The 26,159-nt window shown below is 34.6% G+C and overlaps 4 protein-coding genes across 4 annotated transcripts; 2 read left to right on the top strand and 2 right to left on the bottom strand.

The window, feature by feature from the left end:
- Nucleotides 1-737: 737 nt before the first annotated feature.
- LOC112507904 (sugar transport protein 8-like) lies at nt 738-4,175 on the top strand. The gene is made up of 4 exons (XM_025112655.1): nt 738-873; nt 1,137-1,456; nt 2,712-3,335; nt 3,659-4,175. Exons 1-4 carry the CDS (start codon nt 738-740, stop codon nt 4,097-4,099), a joined length of 1,521 nt encoding a protein of 506 aa, XP_024968423.1. The 3' UTR covers nt 4,100-4,175.
- Nucleotides 4,176-5,916: 1,741 nt separating this feature from the next.
- Nucleotides 5,917-8,230, bottom strand: LOC112506750 (laccase-4-like). The gene is made up of 5 exons (XM_025110994.1): nt 8,129-8,230; nt 7,863-8,014; nt 7,517-7,761; nt 7,303-7,431; nt 5,917-7,070 (listed from the first exon to the last, which is right to left on the bottom strand). The coding sequence occupies exons 1-5, from the start codon at nt 8,228-8,230 to the stop codon at nt 6,019-6,021; spliced, it is 1,680 nt and encodes a 559-aa protein (XP_024966762.1). The 3' UTR covers nt 5,917-6,018.
- Nucleotides 8,231-12,272: 4,042 nt separating this feature from the next.
- Nucleotides 12,273-13,159, bottom strand: LOC112505688 (protein MIZU-KUSSEI 1-like). Its single transcript, XM_025109603.1, has 2 exons — nt 12,595-13,159; nt 12,273-12,522 (listed from the first exon to the last, which is right to left on the bottom strand). Exons 1-2 carry the CDS (start codon nt 13,157-13,159, stop codon nt 12,392-12,394), a joined length of 696 nt encoding a protein of 231 aa, XP_024965371.1. The 3' UTR covers nt 12,273-12,391.
- A 5,610-nt stretch (nt 13,160-18,769) lies between these two features.
- Nucleotides 18,770-23,009, top strand: LOC112507053 (protein NRT1/ PTR FAMILY 8.2-like). Its single transcript, XM_025111456.1, has 5 exons — nt 18,770-18,940; nt 20,220-20,378; nt 20,453-20,670; nt 21,192-21,745; nt 22,065-23,009. Exons 1-5 carry the CDS (start codon nt 18,919-18,921, stop codon nt 22,897-22,899), a joined length of 1,788 nt encoding a protein of 595 aa, XP_024967224.1. The 5' UTR covers nt 18,770-18,918; the 3' UTR covers nt 22,900-23,009.
- The last annotated feature ends 3,150 nt before the right edge of the window (nt 23,010-26,159 follow it).

The raw sequence follows: 26,159 nt of genomic DNA, 5'->3' as shown, positions 1-26,159 counted from the left end.
GTTGGATGCCATAAATAGTAAAGAGTCAAACGAAAAGTAAAAATCAACGTGCGGAATGCGGATAAGTTTTAGGATAATATTAATAGGAACTCTTCAAATCTTTCTTGCGTCTCTTTCGTAAAAAACATATCCAAGTTCCAAATTTGCCCTTACACTATTCATTGACTTGCATATTCAGTCCTCTAACTTACGTACTTTTTGCATTTTTGCTTCAAAGTTGTCAAACGAGCTTAACGGGGCCGGTGGAAGATGTTAAAAAGATACCCGAAGGTTTTAAGGATATTTTCGTCATTTTTACCATCTTCGCTTACAACCCTTTTTTTAAAGTGTCGATATCATCTACTCCTTCTAATACCGTATTTACTATAAATTTTTATATGTCGTTATGTTGATTTAATGGTTTTCACCAACATTGTTAGACTTGTGTACTAAAACGAGATAAAATTGAGTATTTTTGAGTAAAAGTTATAATAAAAGATCTTGATGTACTAAACCTGTAAGTTAAGTAATAGTAGAAGGACTATAGTTACTCCTAATATTTAATGTAAACAAGTATATTTACGAAAATAGCCTCCATGCATTGATGCATGTTTCATCTGCAACAGAAACGTAGAGCTATTTAAGGATCGAGCTTAACTATTTCAGATAAAATCATGAGAAGAAACTTTCCAGCTAAGATCTATAAATAAGCATTCTCAAAACAAACCACATCTCTCTCACCCTTTCTCTCTCTCACCATGCCTGCCCAAGTAATGGCTGTAAGCGGCGGTGCCGCCCAAGACTTACCGGCGAGGCTCACCGGACAAGTCATTATTTGCACAATCATCGCCGCCTTCGGTGGCCTCATGTTTGGTTACGATATCGGCATTTCAGGTGATTTTTCGCTCTTCACATCCCTTTTTTAACCTACACTCCGACGTCGCTTGTCTGTACCTCATTAGTCGCCGGAATTCATTGTTTCGATTCATTTTCGTTGACTGTGGTCTAGATTTTTTTAGATTTTGTCGAGTTTTAATCTTAATTAGGGTTATTATTTAGATGATTATAGATCTCAGATCCAGTTATAATTTGTGGTTTTAATTTCGTGGTAATTGATGATGATTTTCGTTTGTTTTGTTGATTGTCAATTAATGTAGGAGGAGTAACATCGATGGATGTGTTCTTAAAGAAGTTTTTTCCGGGGGTTTACGTGAAAAAGCATCACGCGAAAGAAGATAACTACTGCAAATTCGACGATCAGTATCTCCAGCTCTTCACATCTTCTCTGTATCTTGCTGCGGTGGTTAGTAGCTTTTTTGCATCCAAATGTTGTACGAAATTTGGGCGGAGAATCACGATACAACTGGCGTCTTTGAACTTTTTGACCGGTGTAGTTCTCAACGCCTGCGCCATGAACATCTCCATGCTCATCATCGGAAGGCTTTTTCTCGGTTTCGGTATCGGATTCGGTAACCAGGTAATTAATTAATCAATCGAACCCTAACTCCTCCATTGATGCATTAATTAGTTCTTTTATCCAAGCAGGATTAATAATCTTCTGCGATATGAGACCAAATACTTGTTACAACGCTAAACAGGGCTAATTATGACGTTGACAGATTTCTGATGTTTTTTAATTGTTTTCTAATTGTCATTTAGGATTTTTAATCAAGAAAGCGTGTTGGTTGAAAGTAAGATTTTTCAATAGGAAATTAGTTTTTGGTACTTGCTAATGTCGAAGTTAGTAATTTTTGCTTATGTGACAATGAATAGTATTAGAAGTAGTGAAATAGAACATGAAACCGTAATCACTGTCTTTGTAGCTCCAAAATGTTACAGGAGAAGAAATAAAACGAAAAGATATGGTAGAGCTTTTCATACAAGGCCATTGAACCGGCCCAACTAGCAACATAATTTGAATGTTTCAACGGAAGAAATAAAACAAAAGATACGGTAGAGCTATTCATACAGGGCCATTGAATCAGCCCAACCAACAACCAGCGTATAATTTCTTAATAAGAAATTGGTGTACGCCACAATCATGCTTTTTAATGTTTTGTGAAGTACATTTATAAAAATGTATGAATAATTCATTGAATGAGATTTTGGTTATAAAATGAATACTAAATGACATTGAACCTTTACAGAAAAACACAGTGAAACATGAAAGCTTTTGCTTGTATGTGTTTTTGTGTATTCACATCTTGTCTCACAAAAACCCAATCTAATGCATATAAATGGGATCTTGAAGGGTATTATGCATGCAAACTTTGTTTTAAAAGTGGTAGTTCCGGACTAACTTAGGGGCCGTTTACTAAACACTTACCCAGTAAGCACTTATCGGTAAAATTCAATACTATTATTTACTTACTGGGTAAGATTTTAGTCAACAAAACGGCTTTTTATGTGACAATTTACCCAGTATTAGCTAACCGTGGTTACAATCATTCCTCTCACTTACCGGGTAAGTCTCTCAGTCCTCAACTCTTTCTTACCGGATAAAATTTTTGGTCCCTACCATATTCATCCGATAAGGTTATGAACCTGAGTAGACTCCAAATATATAGGAAGAACCCCTAAAAGGTCTGCCTTTATTTTTTCTGTTGAGTTAGCTCCACAACATTTAAGCATGTTTTGGCTTTCCATTTTTAGCAACATGCTAGTATTGACATTCTTGTTTTGGATTAATACTATAGAAGTACAACTATTTATACGTAGAGTACAATGTGCAGGCTGTGCCATTATTCATATCAGAGATTGCGCCAGTAAAGTACCGAGGGGGGCTCAACGTCTGCTTCCAAATGCTGGTCACGGTTGGAATCCTATGTGCAAACGTGATCAACTATTTCACGGCGAGTCACCCATGGGGCTGGAGGATTTCTTTAGGTGGTGCAGCCGTCCCGGCTCTTTTTCTCGCACTCGGGTCCCTAATAATTGTCGAAACACCCACAAGCCTGATCGAGCGTGGACAGGCAGAAAAAGGGTACGCAACTCTCCAAAAGATTCGTGGGGTCCGTGATGTGCAAAAAGAATACGATGAAATCGCATACGCAACCGAATTATCGAAACAGATCAAACACCCGTTTAAGAACCTCTTGAAGCGATCAAGCCGGCCTCAGGTCGTCTGTAGCATGATCCTTCAAGTTTTCCAACAGTTTACGGGAATCAACGTGATCATGTTTTACGCACCCGTATTGTTTCAAACAATGGGGTTTGGAAGCGACGCTTCGCTATTATCAGCTGTCGTGACCGGGAGCGTTAATTCGTTAGCTACATTGGTAGCGGTTTTCGGAGTCGATAAGCTTGGAAGAAGACTTTTGCTTATTGAAGCTGCCATTCAAATGCTTATTGCTCAGGTACGCGTAGAAACAATGGAAATAAAGTCGAACCTTATTTTGTAATATTTTTATGTTACCTCTTAATAGTTCTATTAAGAGTCAACCTTTGAATCGTTAAGAGGTAAATCTTGTTTGGCAAAAAAAAATTTCTCTCTTAATAGTTTTAAAACCCTCTGAATGATTCATTAAGAGTCTTAATTTCATTGTACACAATTAGTAAACAATTATATTTCATTTTAACTATACCATGAGAGTCTCTTGATCATTCAGACCACTTAATCATTTTGCACCAGACCAGCAATTACAAAAAAGTTCCTTAATGTTATTGTTTAATTTTGCAGGTGATTACGGGGGTAATCTTGCTTTTGTACTTGAAATCGACCAACGAGTTACCGAAGAAATATGCTTACGTGGTGCTTTTCTTGATATGCTTTTTCGTGTCGGGATTCGCATGGTCGTGGGGCCCACTCGGATGGCTGATCCCCAGTGAGATATTTCCGTTGGAGATCAGAACGTCGGGTTTCTTCTGCGCCGTGAGCATGAACATGATCTTCACCTTCATAATCGCTCAAGCTTTTCTGACGATGCTGTGCCATATGCGTGCGGGGATCTTCTTCTTCTTCTCCGTATGGATCGTGATCATGGGGATTTACGCCTACTCGTTCTTGCCGGAAACAAAAGGGATTCCGATCGACGAAATGAACGAGAAAGCATGGAAGAAGCATTGGTTTTGGAAGAGATACTTCAGCCAAGAACGTGATCAAATCCCCGACAAGGCTTGATGTCTTAGGGAAAACAAGACATGGGTTTTTAGGTTATGTTTAATTCTAGTATTAATTCTTTTCGATTTGTTTTCAGTTAAAATTAAGACTTAATTGGATGTAATGTTGTTCTAGCCTAAAATTCTATTTATTTATGGTTAGTTATTTATCGTTCAAAACTACGAAATCATCGATCTATCTATATCTATATATCTATACATCGATCCGGCTGTAAACGAAAACGAACGGAGGCTTATTCATGTTCGTTCGTTTAACTTAACCGAACAAACGAACGGTAAACGAACGAAAATCTTTGTGTTCGTGTTCGTTCGTTTAGAAATCAGGTGTGTTCGTGTTCGTTTATGTTTGTTCGTTAACATGCTAAACGAACAAAAAAATTTGTTCATGTCCGTTCATTTATTAAATAAACGAACTTCCCGCCGAACGGTTCGTTGAACGTTCGGTTCATTTCCGGCCCCATCTATACTATATTATAAAGCATTTGATAAATGCTCTTAAAAACCATATAATGCCTTTCATTTTCCATAAAATGATTAAAAGCTGTTTTTTTCAAACATTACTAAATGGAAGACTTTTACCTACAAATGTTTTTCTTAGGAAATCTGTCGTTAAAGGGTGGTTCATTATAAAACCATCAAAAAAGTTGATGGGTAATTAATTTACATTAGTGACATATTGCCCAGGTAATTTTGAGTAATCAGTTGGTATTTTCGTGAAATACGTCGATTCAACTGGAATCATTGGTATTTTCCGGGTGATTCGTCAGTGATCACCTACGAAAATTTCCCTAGGTGATTATTATGGGTAAAAATCATTTGTTTTTTGTAGTGAAACCATGAAAAACAGTCTCAGGCCGATCAAAAAAAAAATGGAACAGATGGAATGAAAAAATAACAGTTCAATCGGACTTGTCTAGAGTCGAAGTGGTGACAATACTGGCGACTAATGTTACTCTTCGTGCAATCGTAGGTTTGGGAGAAAGGGTTTCGAGGAGGGTTTTTGGCCAAAGTTGCAAACGACTACGTTACAACAAATGTAAGGAAATTACGAAAATATCTCATAACTATGCAAAACTATGTAAGAACACCGCATTTGCATGATAAATCAAATATTTTAATTGAATATATGTAGAGGATAGATCGATATATTATGAGTTGTGACAAAAGAATTCTTATTATACACCTCATGTTTATAATCATTAGTCTCACACATTTCTTTTATCATTTTTAGCCAATTACAAAATTTGATGATGTAGAACTTATTAATTAATTATATGTATCAAAAGAAATAATCGAGGATGATGAAACAGGTTCATATTAGTTTAATATATGATATGTGATTATCGTCCATTTAACTTCAATATTTTCAAAAAAAAAAACTACCGTTCCCATGCAACGCACGGTGTTGAACACTAGTATATAATAAAGGAACAATTAAATGATAATGAGGTGACTTAATAAGATTTGAGTATTAAACTCATGGGTTCGCTTAATTATTTTGGCCTACCCTCTATAGTCATGTAGTTGACTAATCTAAACTAACTATCTAGACTTGTGAGTTTGCTGTTTTTCACCGTTCATCTTATCCTAAAAGTCGTAATATATATATAATACAAGAAAATATGATGATATGACATTATGAGATTGCTTACAATTTATATGAATGACGGAAATTAAATTTTCGTAGCATTAGTTACATCTTTATCCAAAGTTCATCGAACCTATATAAAAAATGTTGAATTTTTGAAAAAAAAGTACAAATCTTGGTGCTAAGGATACAATTAAAGCACAAAAGGCCAGTCAGGCGCCTTATTCAAAACAAAAAAGCAATTGGGCTGATTTATTCAGCTTTAAGCAGCCCATTTAACATGGGCTACCCAAAAGAACTCCAAATCCTAGTTTCCCCACAACAAAATGGGCTCAACATTTGGGTAGATCAGCTGGAGGTGGTATGACTGACTCATTAAGACCTTCTCCATTGTCCACCACAAATGCCATCTTAAGTCCCCACGTCGTGTGCACTTCCAAATGACAATGCATGAACCATACTCCCGGATTATCTGCTTTGAATCGAATCGCAGTCCAGCCACCGGTTGGGACGCCGACGGTGTTCCTTTCAACAGGGTCCACGAGATTGAAGCTTTTCGGATCTTTATTCGGGTTAAAGTTTCCGATCCCTCTTCCGACGACAAAGAAGTTGAAGCCGTGTAAGTGGATCGGATGACTTTCGGCCGCGATCATTCCGGTGTCCTGCAAAACGAGTTGCACCGTAGAATTATACGGGAGTCGGTAAAGCTTCGTGCCTTTGTTTGTGGCAAGATTTGTTGGTTGTGGTCCGGTGTAATTGTACGGCATCGACGGTTTGCTTGGGAAATCGTCGGTGAAAACCCCGCTTATGTTGAAGTAATGTGCCTGGAGAAGGGCGGTCGTCGGCATGACGAACGTGATGTTGTTGATGTCCGCTACCACCGAACTACCGTTGACACAGGTTGCGCAAGGATTGATTCCCAATCCGATGGTGAAAAACAACGAGTGATTGATGGTCAACGGGACTTTGGCTGGGTAAGTTGCAGAATTCAAGCTTCTTAGGGAGTTCATGAACGTGTTGGCGACCGGAGTCGAGTTTTGAGGCGGAGGAGCCACGAGTTTCGTATTGCTAGAAGTGAGAATGCCGGAGTAACGTAGAGAAGCGGTGGTGGTCCGGTTGTCGACAGCAATAGGGGCATCCATGAACGGGGAGACTGCAACCAAGTACTTCCCAGCTTTCTGAGTCGTGGTTATAATGGCATTCGTGGTCTGGCCTGGTGCGATAAGAATCGTGTCCGTTGTGAAAGGTTTCACGTAAACGGCATCGACCTCAACGACCGTGAACTTATGGTTCGCAATCCTCACGAAAAGCTCTTCATTCAGCGCAGCATTAACGATCCTTAACATATACGTCTTCCCGTGATCCACCGGTAATTTGAACCCTCCTGTTTAAATTTTCGACTCGTTAATCACTCAACAATCACATATCACGTAAACTATGTCAAATGTTAATATTATGTAATTACTTTCCAATTCTACCCTTAATTATGAGATATGGGAATTCATTACTAAGGGTAAAATTGTCAATTAACTAATTTGAAAAACTGTAATGATTACACATTTTCAAAATTGTTTATCGTTTTTATGAATCCGCTTAACAAAAGAACGGAAATTAACCATTTGCTAAGCAATTCGAGATCGGCCCGGGATTTCCATTGATGGTGTGAGCATCCGAAACGTTCGGGGCTCCGCCTAACTTTTGTGCTTGGTTGATCACGGCCTCAGTATCCGATTTCCACCATTCTCCTGCATTTTCAACCGTTTATTAGTTTTTTTAGCCAGAATTGAAACAGACACCACATCAAGATTCCAAAACTACGATAAACCGTACCTAATACCACCACCACTTCCTTATTCGGTTTAGGGAAAGGGTAGGGAACCCCGAGCTTTGGCAGGATGACAATGGCGCCATGGACCGTGGCTCGTAGCCATAAGACATGTGCATGCCACCAAAGGGTGCCCCTTTGGCCCGTAAGTGTGAACTTGTATACGTACGTTCCCCCCGGCTGAATCGGGCATTGCGTTATGTAAGCCGGACCATCCGCCCACCCGGTTCTCAGTTGTCGAACCCCATGCCTGTATTAATCCTCAATTAAATCGAATGTTATATCACTAATTAACAACTATTTAATTAACTTCACATTTTTTTTAATTAGTTCGATTAATCGCTTACTAACCAGTGAATGCTAACGTTATATTTAACATGGTTGACCACTTTGACCGTTACCGTGTCGTCCTCCCGGGCAACCAAAGTGGGGCCCGGGAAACGACCATTAACCGTTACTATCGGCTTACTTTCACATAGTTTTGTCGCATTTGCCATTACCACCTGCATTCATCACCAAGTTGTTAATTAACAACACAACTGAAAACATCCAAACAACATCGTTTTTATGAAAACTACTATTTATTTTCAACTCGTTACAAAAAAAAAAAACCGCACGTTGAATTTGTAATTACGAATGCGACACTCGACTGTGGCCGGAAAAGCACACGCCACCAACACCAACGCTGCCGCCACCGCTCGCCACCATATCTCCGCCATGAATGTTGTTAAGTATGTGTGTGTATGTATGTGTGTGTGTTTTGTGGTGTGGGAAATGGAAGGGAGAGGGTTATAAAGGGGGTATTTGCTGGAATGTCGTTTTAAGCCTGGTAGGTGAGTACTTGGAGAGATGGTAGACCTATATAATAAATGGTATTATTATTATTATTTTTATTTAATTATGAAATAAAAATAGAATTAAAAAATAAATTTGTTAATATCTTCCTTGGGATCTACACAAAGTCGTTATGCATCAACTTTCAATCACTAAGTTCACATCCGAGCTTGAGTATTCGGCAGGGTACAAATAAATGTATTATATTTTTTATTATTATTTAAAATATATATATCTTGTTTAATCGTGTTTGTATTTTAACTGATCTTTAGAGGTGTTTGGAATTGCTTATAAAAATTGATTTTTAACTTATTTCAATATGACATCGGTAATAAGCTGTTTTCTGGTGTTTGGATAAGAAAAAAAAACTGTTTATACAAGTGCCAAACCGGTAATAAATTGTTTTTGATAAGGTAATCATTTCTGACTTATGAAAAACTGTTTATTACCAGTTTACAATTTTAAATCTGTTTTATTTAACTTCTGTTTGATATCACACAAGTTAATAAACATTTTTACAAAAAAACATAAGTTGTTTTAAATAAGCAATCCCAAACTCCCCCTTAATATAACTAATAAAAATATACTTAATGACAAATTGACTATCAGTAAACTCGGACTGACAATTTATAACGAGACTCGAGGGTCTAATTTTTTTTTTTTTTTTTTTTATTAACCTAAATATCCAACCCAACCCGGTATGCAAGCCAACTAATCCCAAGACAACCACCTGTTTTGCAGATAGTCTGGAGTCACTGCATTTCAACCTCCGTGGCCACAAGGGGATTTTTATTTCCTTCTTGGATTTGAACTTGGGACCTCCAGGTATTTTTGATCTTTGGAGCCAAGCTCAAACCAATCAGGCACCACCCTTGTGGTTGGGTCTAATTTTCATTTAAGGTGCGAATACATTTTCATTATTAAACATTTTGATGAAAAATGAAGTGTACTGATGGCAATCTTAAAATCTATTACTTGTTTCGTGAATGGCCAGTGACGTATTCAAAAATTTAGGTGATTGGGGATACATCTAAAGGTGTAAAAAATTCCGAAGCTAAATAACTCATTTAAACCATAAAGCTAAAGAATCTATATACTAATATGATTAAAAGTTAGAGTAAACTACAAATTTGGTCTCTATGGTTTGTCAGAAGTAACATTTATGTCCTTACAGTTTCGAAATTATAAGATGTCATCATAGTTTGCAAAAACGTCTGGATTTGGTCCTTTTTCAAACGGCCGTTAAATAAAGGGCATTTCCGTCATTTTATTGACTCTTTTTGTCTTTTACCAATAAAATCAATTTTATGATTTCGGTTTAATCAGGAAAAATACAAAAATCAACAGAAGAACAAAAATATGTTATTAATTCAAGTGAAATATTAACAGGGTTAAATGAAGGGATCAAATACGAGTGGTCGTCATGTAATTTTGAAACTATAAAAAAGAAAAGTGTTATCTTCGATAAACCACAAGGACCAAATTTGAAGTTTACTATAAAAGTTTTTATATAATTTTATGGGTATATACGATAAATGGAACAAATAAATTTGTATGTGAATAAATTAAAAGTATGGTATTGATTTATTGTTATTAAAACGCATTTATTTAATAATTAAATAAATAAATGGGTGGAAATCAAACATTTATGTTTATAAGAAAAAGGGATTAGGGTTGCTGGGATGGATGAACAGAAATTGGTCCAACAAAGAGTGGGTTGATTGATGCAAAAGTCAAAGCTACCCTTGACCAAACAATTACCTAATTATTTTTATTTATTTATATAATTAAGTGGATAACAGAAAAACATGTCCTTTTTCCGTAACTTCAATTGTCAAAAGAGTGATTTATAATTCTTAATACGTCATCTTTCCTTCTTTATTTGAATAAACAAAATTTAATTTTAATAAAAAAAAAATGGTTTTTTTCAATTTATAATAAAAACTTGTGTGTCAAAAAGCAATTTTATTATACTTATGATTCACGTACAAGTAAAGAAAATATATAATACAATGAGGGGTTGTTTGACAGTTGCTGAATGGTTTGATACATAATGATTAAGTGGTCAGAATGATTAAGAGGCTCTCATGATACAGTGCAAAATGAAATAAAATTGTTTGGTAATTATTTACAATGAAATTAGGGCATTGAATGGTTAAGGGAGACATATGATACAAAATCATTCAGAAGGTTTTAGAATCATTAAGAGACATACTTCTTTTTTGTCAAACAAGATTCACCTCTTAACGATTCAGATGTTGCATCTTAATGAAACTATTAAGAGGTAAACAAACAACTCTTAATGAACATTACTTATCGTTGTATTAGAGGTCATAAAGTGGACGGATCTTTCCATTTCTTTAGTCACGAGCATATTCTAATTAATGCGGGTATACGTACAACTTATTAATATGTTGGATTCTATAAAACTAACTGATAAACATGTTCATATACAATATAAATGTTGTGACAGCAAAATACTCAATAAAATCCGATAACCAACAAAAGACTCTGCTTCTCTCTCAAAACCACACAAATCTATAAAACAAAGTCAAAATAGACGAACTAAAGATGTATTACATCATATTACAGATACACATCTAATTAATATGATTACATTTATTTACAGTAAGATTTGAATATAAATTTTTAATTTATCAATTAATAATAATCATTATAACATATAATTTTATTTTAAATTGAGTTTTAAATAATTCTAATATGTGATTATGAAGGCCATTACGACAAAGATTTCGAAGGAATTGTGAAAATGATGGTATATTTTTTTGGTGAACCATCACTTGTGGTTAAATAGGAAAATTGGTCCTTCCAGAAGATTATACGGTGGAGATCAGCTACACCACAACATCATAACATATATTTCCTCAATTAATATTTTTTTAATTAAATTATAAGTGTATGGACTAGTTTGTACGCATCTTGACTAATTTCAGGGCCCTGAAGAACATTCAGGAAAATCCCCAATGGTCTTGCAAGACTCAAACCGGTGACCTCTGAGTAAGATCCATAAATGCCAAAAGTCTTATTGTCAGTTGAGTTAACTCACAAAGTTTTAACTGATATTTGCTAAACGAATATTGTTTTTTTTTCAAAATTCCGCATTGAAATTGTAAGTAAAATGATCGGGTTTGATATTTGATGTGTGTTATTGTAAAATATGAAGAGGGGTTTATTAAACAGTAAGTCGGATTCATTGCAAATAAGCTTTTATCATATACGTCATGTGCGATGGAAAAAATTTATAACATAACTGATAACAGTTATAATGTTAGGGTTGTTTTGTACTGTCATAATTTGTAGTAGTCATTGGTCGCCTCTACCTGAGGAATTTTCGGAATCAATATGCTATCTTTGTTTAGTATCTGATGTTTCGGTTTTATCCCAGTTAGGTGCTTACCAAGTTATATTACTTTACCGGATGAATATGCTAAGGACCAAAAATCTTACCCTGTAAAAACAAAACAATGACTAAGAGTCTTACCCGGTAAATGAAGGCAATGACTCTTACCACGATCAGCTCTTACCGGGTAAATTGTTGCATAAAAAGCCTTTTTTGTTAACTAAAATCTTACCCTATAAGTAAATAATAATATTAAATTTTACCGATAAGTGTTTACCGGGTAAGTGTTTGGTAAACGGCCTCTAAGTCTTACTACAAAATAACAAAGCAAAACTATTTATACCTGGAGGTTACAAAGTCGACCTCTAAGCAATTATTACAAAGACAAACTAAAATACAAAGTAAAACAATTAAAGCATAAGGACTTGAATACAGTTTATAATTCTAACACTCTTAAACAGAATCTGTATTAGTAATCCGTTTACATCTACTATACCATCAGTGTCCATCAATTTCTATACATAGGAAAAGGTACGGTGACTTACATACATCAACATCAAACGATGAAAAGAAAAAGAAGACGATCGATATCAAAAACGTAATCGTATTGGTTATATATTCATAATTTTAGAAGCTACATTTTCAAATCCAACTTTTACCGTTAAACTACTTAAAAAAAAACGATTTAAATTCGTACAAAGAAAATACTTAGTTCTGGGCCGCTATTCCCATCTGGATTCATCATGTAATAAGTCTCGGAATCCTTTGATCCAGTCACTCTTTCAAAATGTGCACGCATGTATGTTAATTCTCCATCTGTTGATGGAGATGTGACAACAGTATCAATATTACTATCATTAGTATTAGTATCACTGTTACTGTTGTCACCGGGGGCTGGAAGTACTCCAGCCCCCATAGATATTGCATGAAGCAATTGCATAACATACAAGTCATCATTTGTAGGCTCTCTTTTCACACCGTACCCCATTTTCCGACCGTTGCAATACATTGTCCATATCGGCTCGTCAACAAGCTTCGTTTTCCCACCATGTTTCTCGCACTCCATTGCGATCCTAACGAGCCCTAGCCCCATTTCTTGTAGTAATTTTCCTGTCGGAATCGAGAGTTCTAGTAAAAGCACCGGCAAACACCTCGGGTTTTCTTGGATTGCGAGGTTGATTCGGGTTTTCCGGTAGCCGAAAAGGGTGCCGGTCATCCGGGTTCCGCCATGGATGTGGTGGTTGTCATGGTGGCTGTGGAGGGAGACCGGGAGTTTACAAGCGGCGGGAGTTATGATGGGGAATGACCGGAAAACGGAGCGGACACGGCGAAAGATTTTGGTTGATTTTGATGGGTTTGTTCTTGGGGATGATGATCGAAGGGCCACTGCCGGTGACCGGGAGGGCGACGGAGATGATGGTGGCGGCGGCGGTGGTTTCTTTGTGCCGGCCATGATCTTGAAGGTTTGGTTGGATGGAAAGTGGTGGTGGTGGAAATGGAGTATATAGAAAATAGAAAGGGGTGGGATGCACGTTTTTTGGTGTCTTTTTATTTATTGGAATAAAAGCTTAATTTTCGATTCTCCGTGTGAAAATTCGTTGACTTAATTTTTAATAAATATTTTTATTTAATTCGACTTATTTTTCTTTTTAATCAAATATTATTTTCCATCTTAACTTTTTATTTTTTTATTTTGATATGATTAAGAGATCGTTTATTAAATTCTTACCCGGTAAGTGTTTACCAGGAATATCAACACTATCACTTACTTACCGGGTAAGATTTTGGTCCACCAAAATGGTATCATATGCAACAATTCACTCTGTAAGCGCTAACCGTGATAAGAGTCGTCGCCCTCACTTACTGGGTAAGACTCTCAGTCATTATCTTCGCTCTTACCGGATAAGATTTTTGGTCCTTACGATACGCATCTGATAAGAAAATGTGACTTGATAAGCGCTAATCAGGTAAATGTTTGTTAAACGACCCCTAACTTTCATTGATTATCATCATAGTTTTAGATCAAAAAGAAATCAATATATTTATAAAATCAAATATTTATTTGATTAAATGAACGATTAATATTGGTTTGTATTTGAAATTCTTTTTACAACATTAATTCAATTCATATATCAAGTAAAATTTCTTGAAAACCAAATATTTAAAATTTTAATAAAAAAATAAAGTTATAGTCTAAAATCAATGTTATAAATATCTTATAATAACATTATATAACATCTTAGCCAAATATTATCAAATGTTATCCGCTTTATCTACATTCACAGTTTTAAAACGTGTATGATAGATGAGATATTCAATCTCTTATAACGTAATATAGTTCCCTCCTCACCGATCTGAGATCTTTCAATCCATCCGTTTTTGGGACATAGCATCCTCACTGACATATCAGTCCAGTTCCTGCCTCTGATAATATCCATAACATCTTAGACAACCGTACTAGATACCGTTTGTTTTGTCAACATCTAAACTCATGGTTTTAAAACGCATATGATAAAAGGAGATATCATAAGTCAACCTTAGTTTCCCCCCTAATCAATACAAGAAATTATAATATTTGCATATAAATAAACAATAAATTTTGATTTAAATTTTATTCCATAATTTTTTTAATTAGTTTTTCATCCTAATTTTGGTTGATTTAGCAATTATATGATTTCAAAACAATTCAGAAGTGAATTTTATTAATTTATTAAAGTCAAAACGTGTTTTTTTTAATTAAAAAATAAAATGAATAAATATTTTGACTCCTGCGAAAATAATATTTAATATAGATTACCCATCAAAAGTCAATTATTTAAAATAATTTATAATATCAAATAGAAATTTAAATCAAAATTGACTCAAATCAATTTGAGATGAATGGATCGGTTCGGTTCCATCCATTGGATACTTTTATTGGATATCAAATGGATGATCCGTTAGGATTGGATCCAAACAAATTGATTAATCACTTTTAATATGTGTTAAAACCAACAAAAGAAAAGTTAAAAATTCAAAGCCTCACATAAAATGATTTTCTGATTTAAGCAATTTAAAAATAAATTAATTGGATGATAGGTGGGTAATAGTTGGATGGACAACTAGATGGTAATCAGATGATTAATTGGATGTTGATGGGTTTTGGTCAGTTCTGGACTGTCATCCGAGAACCGAACGATCTAAATTGGATGTTAAAATTTTTAATCCGATCCAATTACAATTGGATATCCAATTATGATCGGTCGGTTCTAATTGGATCAGTCGGTTCCAATTGGATCGGTTGATTTTCTACACACCCCTACATTCAATGATCATTCTTTTTTTGAAATCAGTTGTTAACCAGTTGAGAATCAAAAATAAGAATTTACATGAAGGACTAAGATAAGTTTATGCTTGATTCAATTTCAAATGACGGGCCTTTGACACTTTGTAACGATTTTCATGTTAGGACCGTAATCATCAACCAATTCGGTCTAATAACATCTCCAACAGATTTCTTAAAATTTCTCTAAAACGTAGAACCATAAATTTAAATCTATAAAAAAAATACATTCAACTTTAACAGATTATTTTGAAGAATACAACATTGATTATAATATTATTTATTTTTCTACATAATTATTTTCAAAGTTTTCTATGGGTAGAATTATTTTAAAAAATACCTCTCTCACATGGTAATTATTTTTCGGGTAATCTCCATATTTGGAGAAAAAAAAAGGAAAGAAAAAACTCTCTTTCCTTTTTTTTTTTTCTCAAATTTGGAGATATGTTTAGGAAATCTGTTGTAGCTCAATTTTAGTTCAAAATGTAACACCCAAACTCACATTTTGCATAAAATTCACAGATGTCATATAACATGAAATACAAATATTATACACTGGTCTTAATATATACAAATTGCTACGCAAGAAAGTAACTATAAACTTTCTGCTCACATAATTACATGATTTGAATAACACAAATTCACAGATCAAATACATATTCAATTTCCCAAAAATCCACAGATGTAACGCAATAATAATTCGCTTCCCTTTACTTTTTACATGTGCTCGACATGTAATGCACATTTTTGAAAACAAAATGAGGGTTAGACCATAAGTCTAGTGAGTAATTCTCTTGATTGTTACTACAGGGTGAAAATCAATAAAATACTTTTTGGGAAGTTAACCTTTGAAAAGATAATATGTAAATAACATTTATTGTATCAAAACTCTTTTGTCGCATCATATAGATGAGACAAGCCCATTTTATCATATTAAACAATATAATAACCCACTTGTCACATCAAACACATAATACCCCAATTTGTCAGATCATTCAGATGCGATAACACATTTTTGTCGCATCCAACAGATGCGATAACATTTTTTCTCGCATCATACAGATGCAATAACCCAACTTGTTGCATTACAAGGATGCGATAAACACACTTGTTGCACCCCAAAGATGCGATGAACACAACTCCTCGTATCATACAGATGTGATAACTCCCCTTTGTCGCACCTCAAGGATGAGATAAAAATAATACTTACGAATCAAATCCCAATTTCATCGCATCAGACACATGCGATAAAATTAATCTCATCGCATTATAAATATGCGATAACAATAACTCATGATCAAAAGATCATTATTTTCCAGAAATTGATTATGTTACTCTCATCCTAGTATACCCAGTTCCTGATTATGTCACTCTTATTACAAATTTACCAAGCTCCTGATTATGCCACCCTTATTACAAAATATACATCTCTCCTGATTATGACATTCTTATACCAATCAGTTGATATTAACTATCAAAACTCAAAATCATGCTAAAACTAGCATATAATCATTTTAAAACACCACATGAATGAAATTATATGGTTCCTTAGTAAAGCAAATCAAATGATGTTTTAAATGTTAAAACTCACCTTGATCACGAATAGAGATAGAAAGACTTTAAACAACAACAAATAATCAGATAAAAATATCATGTAAGCAGTTTCTTCCTCTTTTTATTCTGTTTCTTCGAACCAGTGACCAAAACACTCACCAACTTTTCTCTTCACTCTCTTACCTCTTTTCACCAACAAAGAAATAAAAGAAAATAAACATATATATACCATTGAGATGAGCGGTGAAATGATGATAGGGATGACAAAAAAACTCGAAAGCGATGGTGAAAACCAAAAATCGAAACTTTTGGGCCGGGTTCAGGAACATCTTATCGGGGATGGGGCGAGGATGGTGATCCCCGGCCTGGCCCGGCCCGATATGTGTGTGTGTGTGTGTGTGTGTGTATATATATATATATATAATATATATATATATATAATATCATTAAAAGAAAATAGTAACATTAAAATTTAAAAACTTTTATTCACTTTACCTTAACAACCCAAATAAAGCTCACGAAAAAGTCTAGTTTATTTGTCTAAAATCGTTATTTTAATTGTATGATGTTTGAATTTCTGTTTAGTTTTATATTGTAATCTAATACATTGTTTGTAATTGGTCCGATTATGTTTGAGACATTTAAACTTACATCTTTAAAAAAATTGTAATTTACTTTTAATTGTGAAAATTAGCATATTGTAATTTTTTTCAGATTGGTTTCGGGTTTCGGTTATAACCAATGGTGAAAAAGATGATTTTTACCCTTAACAAGTTCCCCAACGGGGATTGGGGAAACCGCGGGGACCCGAAGGGATCCCCGACGGGGATCGGGGCGATTACGGGAACGGTTTTAGCTATCGGTTTCGGAGACGGGGATACCAATACCCATCCCGTTGCCATTCCTAAATGATGAGATATTTTAAACACATTTTTTAAAAGTCATCTATCAACTTTCATCACTTAACAATAACACATTCCCACATTTTCAATCAAATTTTAATAACAACCCTAAACTTTTATAACCATTAACCCGGTTATCACACAAAATCTCCATTTTCTTCAAAATTATGTCAATATTGATATTAAAATTGGATGACCATGAATAGATATCCAATTTTTGATTGAGAAGTATGAAATGTAGCTTTCAAAAGGTTGTTTGTCAAATTCTTACCGATTAATTAGGGTTGTAAATGAATCGAACGAACACGAACAAAAGCTTGTTCATGTTTGTTCGTTTAACTTAATCGAACGAACACGAACAGTAAACGAAAGAAAATCTTTGTGTTCATGTTCGTTCGTTTAGAAATCAGGTGTGTTTGTGTTCGTTTATGTTTGTTTGTTAACATGTTAAACGAACGAACATAAACGAACGGACTAAATGAACATAAACGAACATCTCTAAACAAACATAAACGAACAAACCTAAATGAACATAAACGAACATAGAAGGTTTCATCTAGGGGCTAGGGTTTTTTGGAAGAAAAATGAAAAAGGTAAAAATTTCAAATAAGACAAAATGATGATAAAATTTAAATCTAAATAAACTCATAAAAGTTAAAACTTAAAATAAATATTATTTGAATTCAAACTAACTAAATAAAAGATTATATATTGAATTTAATATATAAATGGACGAATATAAACAAACGTAAATAAACGAACATTCACGAACATAAATGAACGAATGCTTGTTCATATTCGTTCGTTTAACTAAACAAACAAAAACATTTGTTCATGTTTGTTCATTTATTAAATAAACGAACATAAACGAACTTCACGTCGAACGGTTCACTGAGCGTTCGGTTCATTTACAGCCTTACCGATAACAGTCAACCCTCTCGTTTATCTTATTAGGTAATATTTTCTTCCACTAAAATGAATTGTTAGTAAGTATTTCTTAATTGATAAGTAGTAACCAGATAAGAGTCTTTTCTTTCACTTATTGGTGAGATTCTATTTGACACGTGAGTGTTATGGGGCAATCTGTCATTTTGTCAAAATTAAGGGAGATAAGTGAAATCGTAGTCTTTTTCCAGGGTTAAATTTTAAAATACCAGAACCACGTATCGCTTTCATGTCATTAGTTACACGTTACTGGACCAATGGTGTCCTGCATGTAGCAAATTTTGATTTGTCGAAAGAGATCTCCCAATTTCAACTATAATTCTCCGCAATCAATTGCATTGTTGCGGGTTAATAGAATCCAACAGTAAAGCTACGAATTCTTCTGAGATTCCATCTGGGATTGGAAGGTTGATCTGAATATGAAGTTCTTCTTGAAGGATTAACAGTACTCGCAGTGGAGTTGCCGCCTATCTGATATTTTCTCCTGAAATGGGGCGAAAATCGCAAACAGGTACTCCCAATTTATCTTCAGATTAGCTTTAATCTTTCAACTACTTCATTAATTTCTGGTTTAATTCTTGTTTTATGTCAAATAATCGAAGATATTTTGTTAAATCATGCTTTTGTATCGATCATGTTCTTGTTCTTTAAGTCAAACCCTAATAGTTAATCGCTGAAACGACTATTACTCTCGTAATTTGTGCTAACTACTGGTTTATTATCGTCATAGCCGAAGGATTTTAGTGATCAAATTTGTTGCAGAGTCTTCTTCTTGGACCTTCGAATTCAGCCATGTAGTTTGATCAAGAACTTTTTTGGGAGATTTTAAGTAAATCGAAGAAATTATGGACGATGCCGAAATTGGTTACATATGTGATCATACAATTTGATAGATACCGAAGTTTGAATCTATGATGAAAACATGAAATCCTCAAGAAATGTTTTGACTTTTATGTTGATTACAAAAAGGGATTTGTTTCCAAATCATTGCTCCAATTCAGTGATCAATTGAAATTTTCCTTTTATGAGAAGGCATCGTTACACATATTGAGGTCCATATAAGATCTATTCACCGAAAGGGTAATTTAGATGTTTACCTAATAGTCAAACCTTTCTTTTAAGTCAAAACGGAGTATGAACCTCCGAAGACCCTACTTTCGAGTCGAGGGTGATATTCGGGTTACTTATGGTTTGGTTTACTTTGGTTCCAACCGTCAAACTTGTAAACTGAATACAATTTTAAACAATGTTCCTGTGGTTTTACCCTTATTCGTCAATAAGCTAGCAAACGCAACGGTGATTTTCAAATCTCCTCAAGTAGGATTCGAACCGACGACTTATACAGTCAACCAAACCAAACGAGCCCAGTATGACTCACTCTGAGGTGGGGTTTGGCGGGTATGATGCATGCAGACCTGATCTCTATCCTAAAGAGTAGAGCGGTTGTTTTGTGAAGGGCAAAGGATCGTGTGAGGAGAGTTGAAGTGAGAAGCATAAGAAGGGATCTGGACCCTGGATCACCTTTAATCTCAAATCTCCCCATAAATCGTGCTTGATACAAGATTGATCTGGTGTCTGGTGCATCTTGATGCATCTTATCCTAATGTGCATCTACGGGTGGAGATCCCTTCTTACGCTTATCGCCTTAACTCTCCTTCTCACAAGAAACCAACCCTTCACCCTTAGCATGAGAAAAGTCTGTGAAAGAGAACCTATGACTTGTAGAGTCTAAAAGCTTATCTTTTCGTGAATACTTCTCATTGCAGATTTAATAAAAATTTCTATCTCAGGTGACTATCGAGAAGTTGATACTGAATCAAGTACGTGTAATTTGCTTGAATCTAAGGAAGAAGATGGAATCTACACTGAGGATGGGACCGTAGATTACCTTAACAATCCGGCTAATAAGGAAAAAACAGGAACTTGGAAGGCTTGTGGCTTCATCTTAGGTACTTATGATCGTTATCCCTTACGCATATACATGTACATCGATTTATGTTCATTTATCATGTTATACTTGTAGGCAATGAATGTTGTGAAAGATTAGCGTTTTACGGAATGAGCTCTAATTTAGTACGGTATTTTAAGTATCATTTGAATGAGCATAGCGCAACGGCTTCAAGAAATCTTTCAACTTGGACCGGAACTTGCTATCTTACACCATTGATTGGAGCATTTGTGGCCGATACTTATATTGGACGATATTGGACAATTGCCAGCTTCTCAATCATCTATGCAATTGTGAGTCTAATCGGAATCAAATAAGTTTGTTTGTTCATCATACCTATTTGCCTGTTTGCACACACCCCTTTGTTATTATGCTACTTCTCTCACCGTTTCTTTATATTTTAGTTTCTAAGTCGGGGGTCTTCACGGAAATAGCCTCTCTACCCCATGGGGTAGTGGCAAGACCTAACACTACAACAAAATCGGTTTTATAGGACGTCAAATATGTCTAAATGTCTTAATAGATTGCTTAATAGAATTAAAGTTTATCGGACCAAACAATTGTTTGTCATATGTAAAGGTGTTACACTAGTATGTTAGGGCGTAGTTGGACACCCTAACAAGTCTTTAGGACGATATTCGGGAAACTTTTGAACTAAAGTGTCTTATTAGCTTTCTTATAGGACGATATTAACAGGTGTCTTATGAACACATCTTTTTATAAGATACTTGTTTTTCTACTTTCATTGGTCAATATAAGCAACTAGTTTTTGTTTTCACCCTTTCATTGCTTGATGTTCGATATTCACTTATAGGGCATGGCAATGTTAACACTATCGGCATCAGTCCCGGGGCTAAAACCAACATGTTATGAAAACGATGTTTGCAGTGCAACGGAAGCGCAAATCGCTCTGTGTTTCACATCTCTTTATCTTGTGTCACTAGGAACCGGAGGAATCAAACCCTGTGTCTCCTCTTATGGTGCAGATCAATTCGACGATCACGATGAGGTTGAAGAAAAACAAAAGAGTTCGTTCTTCAATTGGTTTTATTTTGTCATAAATATTGGTGCACTCGTGGCTCATTCGGTTCTAGTTTGGATCCAAGACAATGTGGGCTGGGGTTGGGGGTTCTTGGTTCCTACTGTAGCTATGGCGATTGCGGTGGTTTCGTTCTTTTCAGGTACTAAGTTGTATCGGAACCAGATTCCGGGCGGCAGCCCGCTCACCCGCTTGTGTCAGGTGGTGGTTGCTTCTTTTAGAAAGAAACGGATTGAAGTTCCTTCAGATAGTTCACTCTTATATGAGGCTTCTGATGCTGGTCTTTCTAATTCTGGAATCCACAAGATCGATCACACGTTAGATTTCCTGTAAGTTGTGACCTTTAGTGGAGTGTTTGGCATGCAAGCATGATATGACTGGACTGATGAGAGTGAGGTAAGTACGTGAAAGAATTTTGAGAGTTTTTACGGTTTTAATCTGGCATAGGTAGTTTAGTAATTTACTTATAATAAAACTATCTTATTGCCCCATTCAGTCTTGTCCCAGTCAAATTGTCGTGCCAAAAGTGGGACAAGAAGTTTTTGTTCTGTCCTGTTTTGTGTACCAAACGCACCCTAAAATATTTTACTCGATGTTTTGTTAAGAAGTTTCGACAAATTTGTGATTACATTAACTTCTTGTTTTCAGTTTCCTCGACAAGGCGGCTGTGGTTTTGTCCTCGGATCATAGGAACGGGTCGATAGACCCGTGGAAGCTTTGCTCGGGGAGCCAAGTCGAGGAACTGAAAGCGGTCTTACGGTTGCTTCCAATATGGGCCACGGGTATCATTTTCTGCACGGTTTACGCACAAATGAGTAACCTGTTTGTGTTGCAAGGGTCCACTCTTGACCCTCGGGTCGGCACGTCCAGTTTTGAGATTCCGCCGGCTTCACTCGGGATTTTCGACACAATCAGCGTGATATTCTGGGTCCCGGTCTATGACTGTGTTATCGTCCATGTAGCCAGACGGCTCACGGGTCAACAAAATGGGTTGACCCAACTCCAACGGATTGGGACCGGCCTCTTCATTTCCATCTTCAGCATGGTGTGTGCTGGCATTCTTGAAGTTGTTCGGCTCGAGATTGTATCGAGAAACAACTACTACGAACTCGATCGGATTCCAATGTCGATATTCTGGCAGGTGCCACAGTACTTTCTTATGGGGTGTGCAGAAGTTTTTACGTTTATCGGACAACTGGAGTTCTTTTACGAACAAGCCCCTGATTCGATGAGAAGTTTATGTGCTGCTCTTCAACTAACAATAACGGCCCTTGGGAACTACCTGAGCGCTTTTCTCGTTACCATTGTCACGGTCATCAGTACTCAAGGTGGTAGCCCAGGGTGGATAACGGACAATCTCAACTACGGCCATCTCGACTATTTCTTCTGGCTCTTGGCCGGTCTCAGTGTCGTGAACTTGGGAGTTTTCATCACGTTGGCGAAGCGGCACACGTATAAAATACCCGCCGGAGCGGTTCGCTGAAGTTAGCGAGATGATGCTTCGGAAACTTGTACTTACAGCAACATGGATTGTAAATAAGTGTGTTGCAACTTGTACATTTTTTATGGTGATCCAATTGACTCTACTTATGGTTAAACATCTCATTAATGATTAATTATTCCATGTGGGTTTTACCTGTATTTTTTGGTTTAGGATCCGTTTACCAAACATAAATTGTTTAAACGTTAACCAGATAGTCATCACCTTCGATCTCTAGGTAAACAGGTTGATATTGATCGAGTATTTTTGTAAACAAAAAAAACATTCTTTTTACCCGGTAAGAGACGGTACGAATGTAGTAAACATATTTTGTAGACTCTATTGGTTTGTTTGGTTTGAATTAGATCCATTTAAGAGAAAATCACCAAACTAGACAATTTCATTATTGAATTTTAATTGATGTCGTTTTTATAAACATTATCATGAAATAGTCAGTAAATCCGTAAATCTCTGCAAAATATGATCTCAAGAGCAAATTTTCTGCTTTTCAGTCAAGATATGATCCATCATTTAACAGGAAAATGTCTGAAAAATTAAACCCTTTAATTTACTATTTTGTAATAATTTATAAAACAGCTATGTTTTTAAGAAAGAATGGCTGTGAAAGATTTTCAGTTGGTTGAAATAAGGGTGTAAATGATACGAGACAACTTACGAGTTACTTCAGACCGACTCGGTCAAAACTTGGTCGATACTTGACTCTAATGGGCTTGGTTTGAACTCAACTCGACATACTAACGGGTCGAGTCAAAATACCCAATAATCGACTCAAAAAACTCGTGAGATTATCCATTTTTAATATATAATTAGTTTTATAATACAATTTGTAAAATACAATGTAAAGTTTTATTAATAAACATACCAATAAAAAATGTCATATATTTTTAAATATTTAAACAAAATTGTGCATTTTTTAACCATAAAAATTAATCAATTGTTTTCTATTAAAATCATAATCAAGAAAAAAAAAACTATAAAAGCGTTGGTGAAATCATCCACATTTTAAGAGATATAATAAAAGAATGGTTAAATGCATGAAATAGCAACTTACTTTCATAAATTTTCTTATTATAACATTTGACTTTTGTTTTTCTTTATTACAACAATGTACTTTCAAATTATTTTTATTAAGAAATCACACTTTAAAAAATTTACCCATTGTAGCAATAGGTAACCTGTTACCTTCTAAACCGGTTAACCCTTTAACTTTTTTGCTTGTGTGACTTTAATAAGGTGATGTGGATGACACATCATTTTGATGACTTAATTAAAATAAAAATAAAAACATATCTCAAATTATTATTAGTGATTTTCATTTTTTATTGCTATGATTTAAAAAATATTTAATTTTTTTTTTGACTTTTTGTTATTAAATTGCATGCAAATTGAATATTCTAGAGTAAAATATTTCTTAAATAAATATGTTACATTATTTTTAAGATATATTTTGTTTATAAAAAAGATAACACTTCTTATTTTATGTTGTTCAAAAAAATACATATATTTTAAAGCTCTCCCTAAAAGTTAATGAAATAAATTGTGTTCTATAATTTTTTAATATTGTTATATTAATAAATACTTCAAAAAAATCTAATTAATTTAATATATTTATACGTCAAGTAAAAGTTTTTGAACAAATATAATATATTCTTTAAAAGATAATATTTTTTGATAAAAAAAACAATTCTTATTTTTTTTAAACAAATATTTTTTTTAAATATTAACGAGATAAGTTGTCTTCTACTAGTTTTTTTAGTATTAATATATTAGTGAATAATTTAGAATTTTTTAATTCATTTAATATATTTATTAAATAACATGTAAAATATCTAAATATTAAAATTAAAAGTACATTGTTTAATAAGAATTAGTAGATGTTATAATAAAATAATTTTGAAAGTACAATTTTGTAATAAGAAAGTCACATCACTATAGTACATGTGGACAACCTACATGGACAATGAGGTGACATGAAAACCTGATATAATGGGTAAATTTAAATCAAAATGTTATCTAATGGTATAATGGGTAAATTTTTCAAACTACAACATTTTAATAAAAAATAGTTTGAAATTACATTGCTATAATAAAAAAAAACTGAAAGTATAATAATGTTATAATAAATAACTTTATGAAAGTAGATTGTTATTTTGTATATTTTGCCTCAAAAAATGATGAATAGATGCTATAGAAAAGAAGGGATGGTATTGGAATTTGTAACATGAAATTTGATAGAACGTTTTTTTTTTTAAGAAAAAGAGAACAATTTTAAATTTTATAATTTATAATATTCTAAAATTTCATAAATTTGCTCGATTCTAGTTTGAGTTTCAGATTAGTTCAAGCTTCAAACAAGCTCAGAGTTCCGAATTTAAAAAATTACAATGTAGTTCAAATTCGATTTTTGTTTTTAACTACTTGCAAGTTTATGAGTCAAGTTTGAGTTCAAAAAATAGATATCGAGTTCAAATCAAATATACCAATAGGCCTGTAAATGAACAGAACGAACACGAATGGAGGCTTGTTCATATTCGTTCGTTTAACTTAACCTAACAAACGAACGAAAATCTTTGTGTTCGTGTTCGTTCGTTTAGAAATCAAGTGTGTTCGTGTTCGTTTATGTTCGTTCGTTAGCATGCTAAACGAACAGGCTAAACGAACATTAATAAATATTATTTGAATTCAAAGTAAATAAACAAAAGATTATATATTAAATTTAATATATAAAGTAACATAAACGAACCGTAAATGAACGAATGAACGTTCACGAACACAAATGAACGGACGAGACTCTTGTTAATGTTCGTTCGTTTAACTAAACGAACAAAAAAATAGTTCATGTTTGTTCATTTATCAAATAAACGAACAAAAACAAGCTTCCTACCGAACGGTTCGTTAACGTTGGGTTTTTACCACCCTGTATACCAATACTCGAATCGAAGCATATGTAGGTTGAAATTTTGAAAACATAAAAACGGTTAAAATAGAACGAAGGGAAAATAGTAGGCCACGACACATAAGAATCAATGCGTCCACTGAATAATTGACCCCACCCTCTCGAATTTCTGAACCGCTTCTATTTGCATCAATGGCGCCAAAAGCATGCAGTTCCTGTTCCGTGATTCAACATATAAAGTACCTGCTTTTACTCTTTCTCTCTTTACTCATCCATGGCGGAAACTTCTCCTCACATCCTCTCTTCAGGTCCTCCACCTTTTGATTTTGTGTTTCTGTTTAATTTG

The sequence above is a fragment of the Cynara cardunculus genome (assembly GCF_001531365.2).
Source record: "Cynara cardunculus var. scolymus isolate 2C chromosome LG 2, CcrdV1, whole genome shotgun sequence".
Lineage (NCBI taxonomy): Eukaryota > Viridiplantae > Streptophyta > Magnoliopsida > Asterales > Asteraceae > Cynara > Cynara cardunculus.
This window is presented reverse-complemented; position numbering and strand designations above follow the sequence as displayed.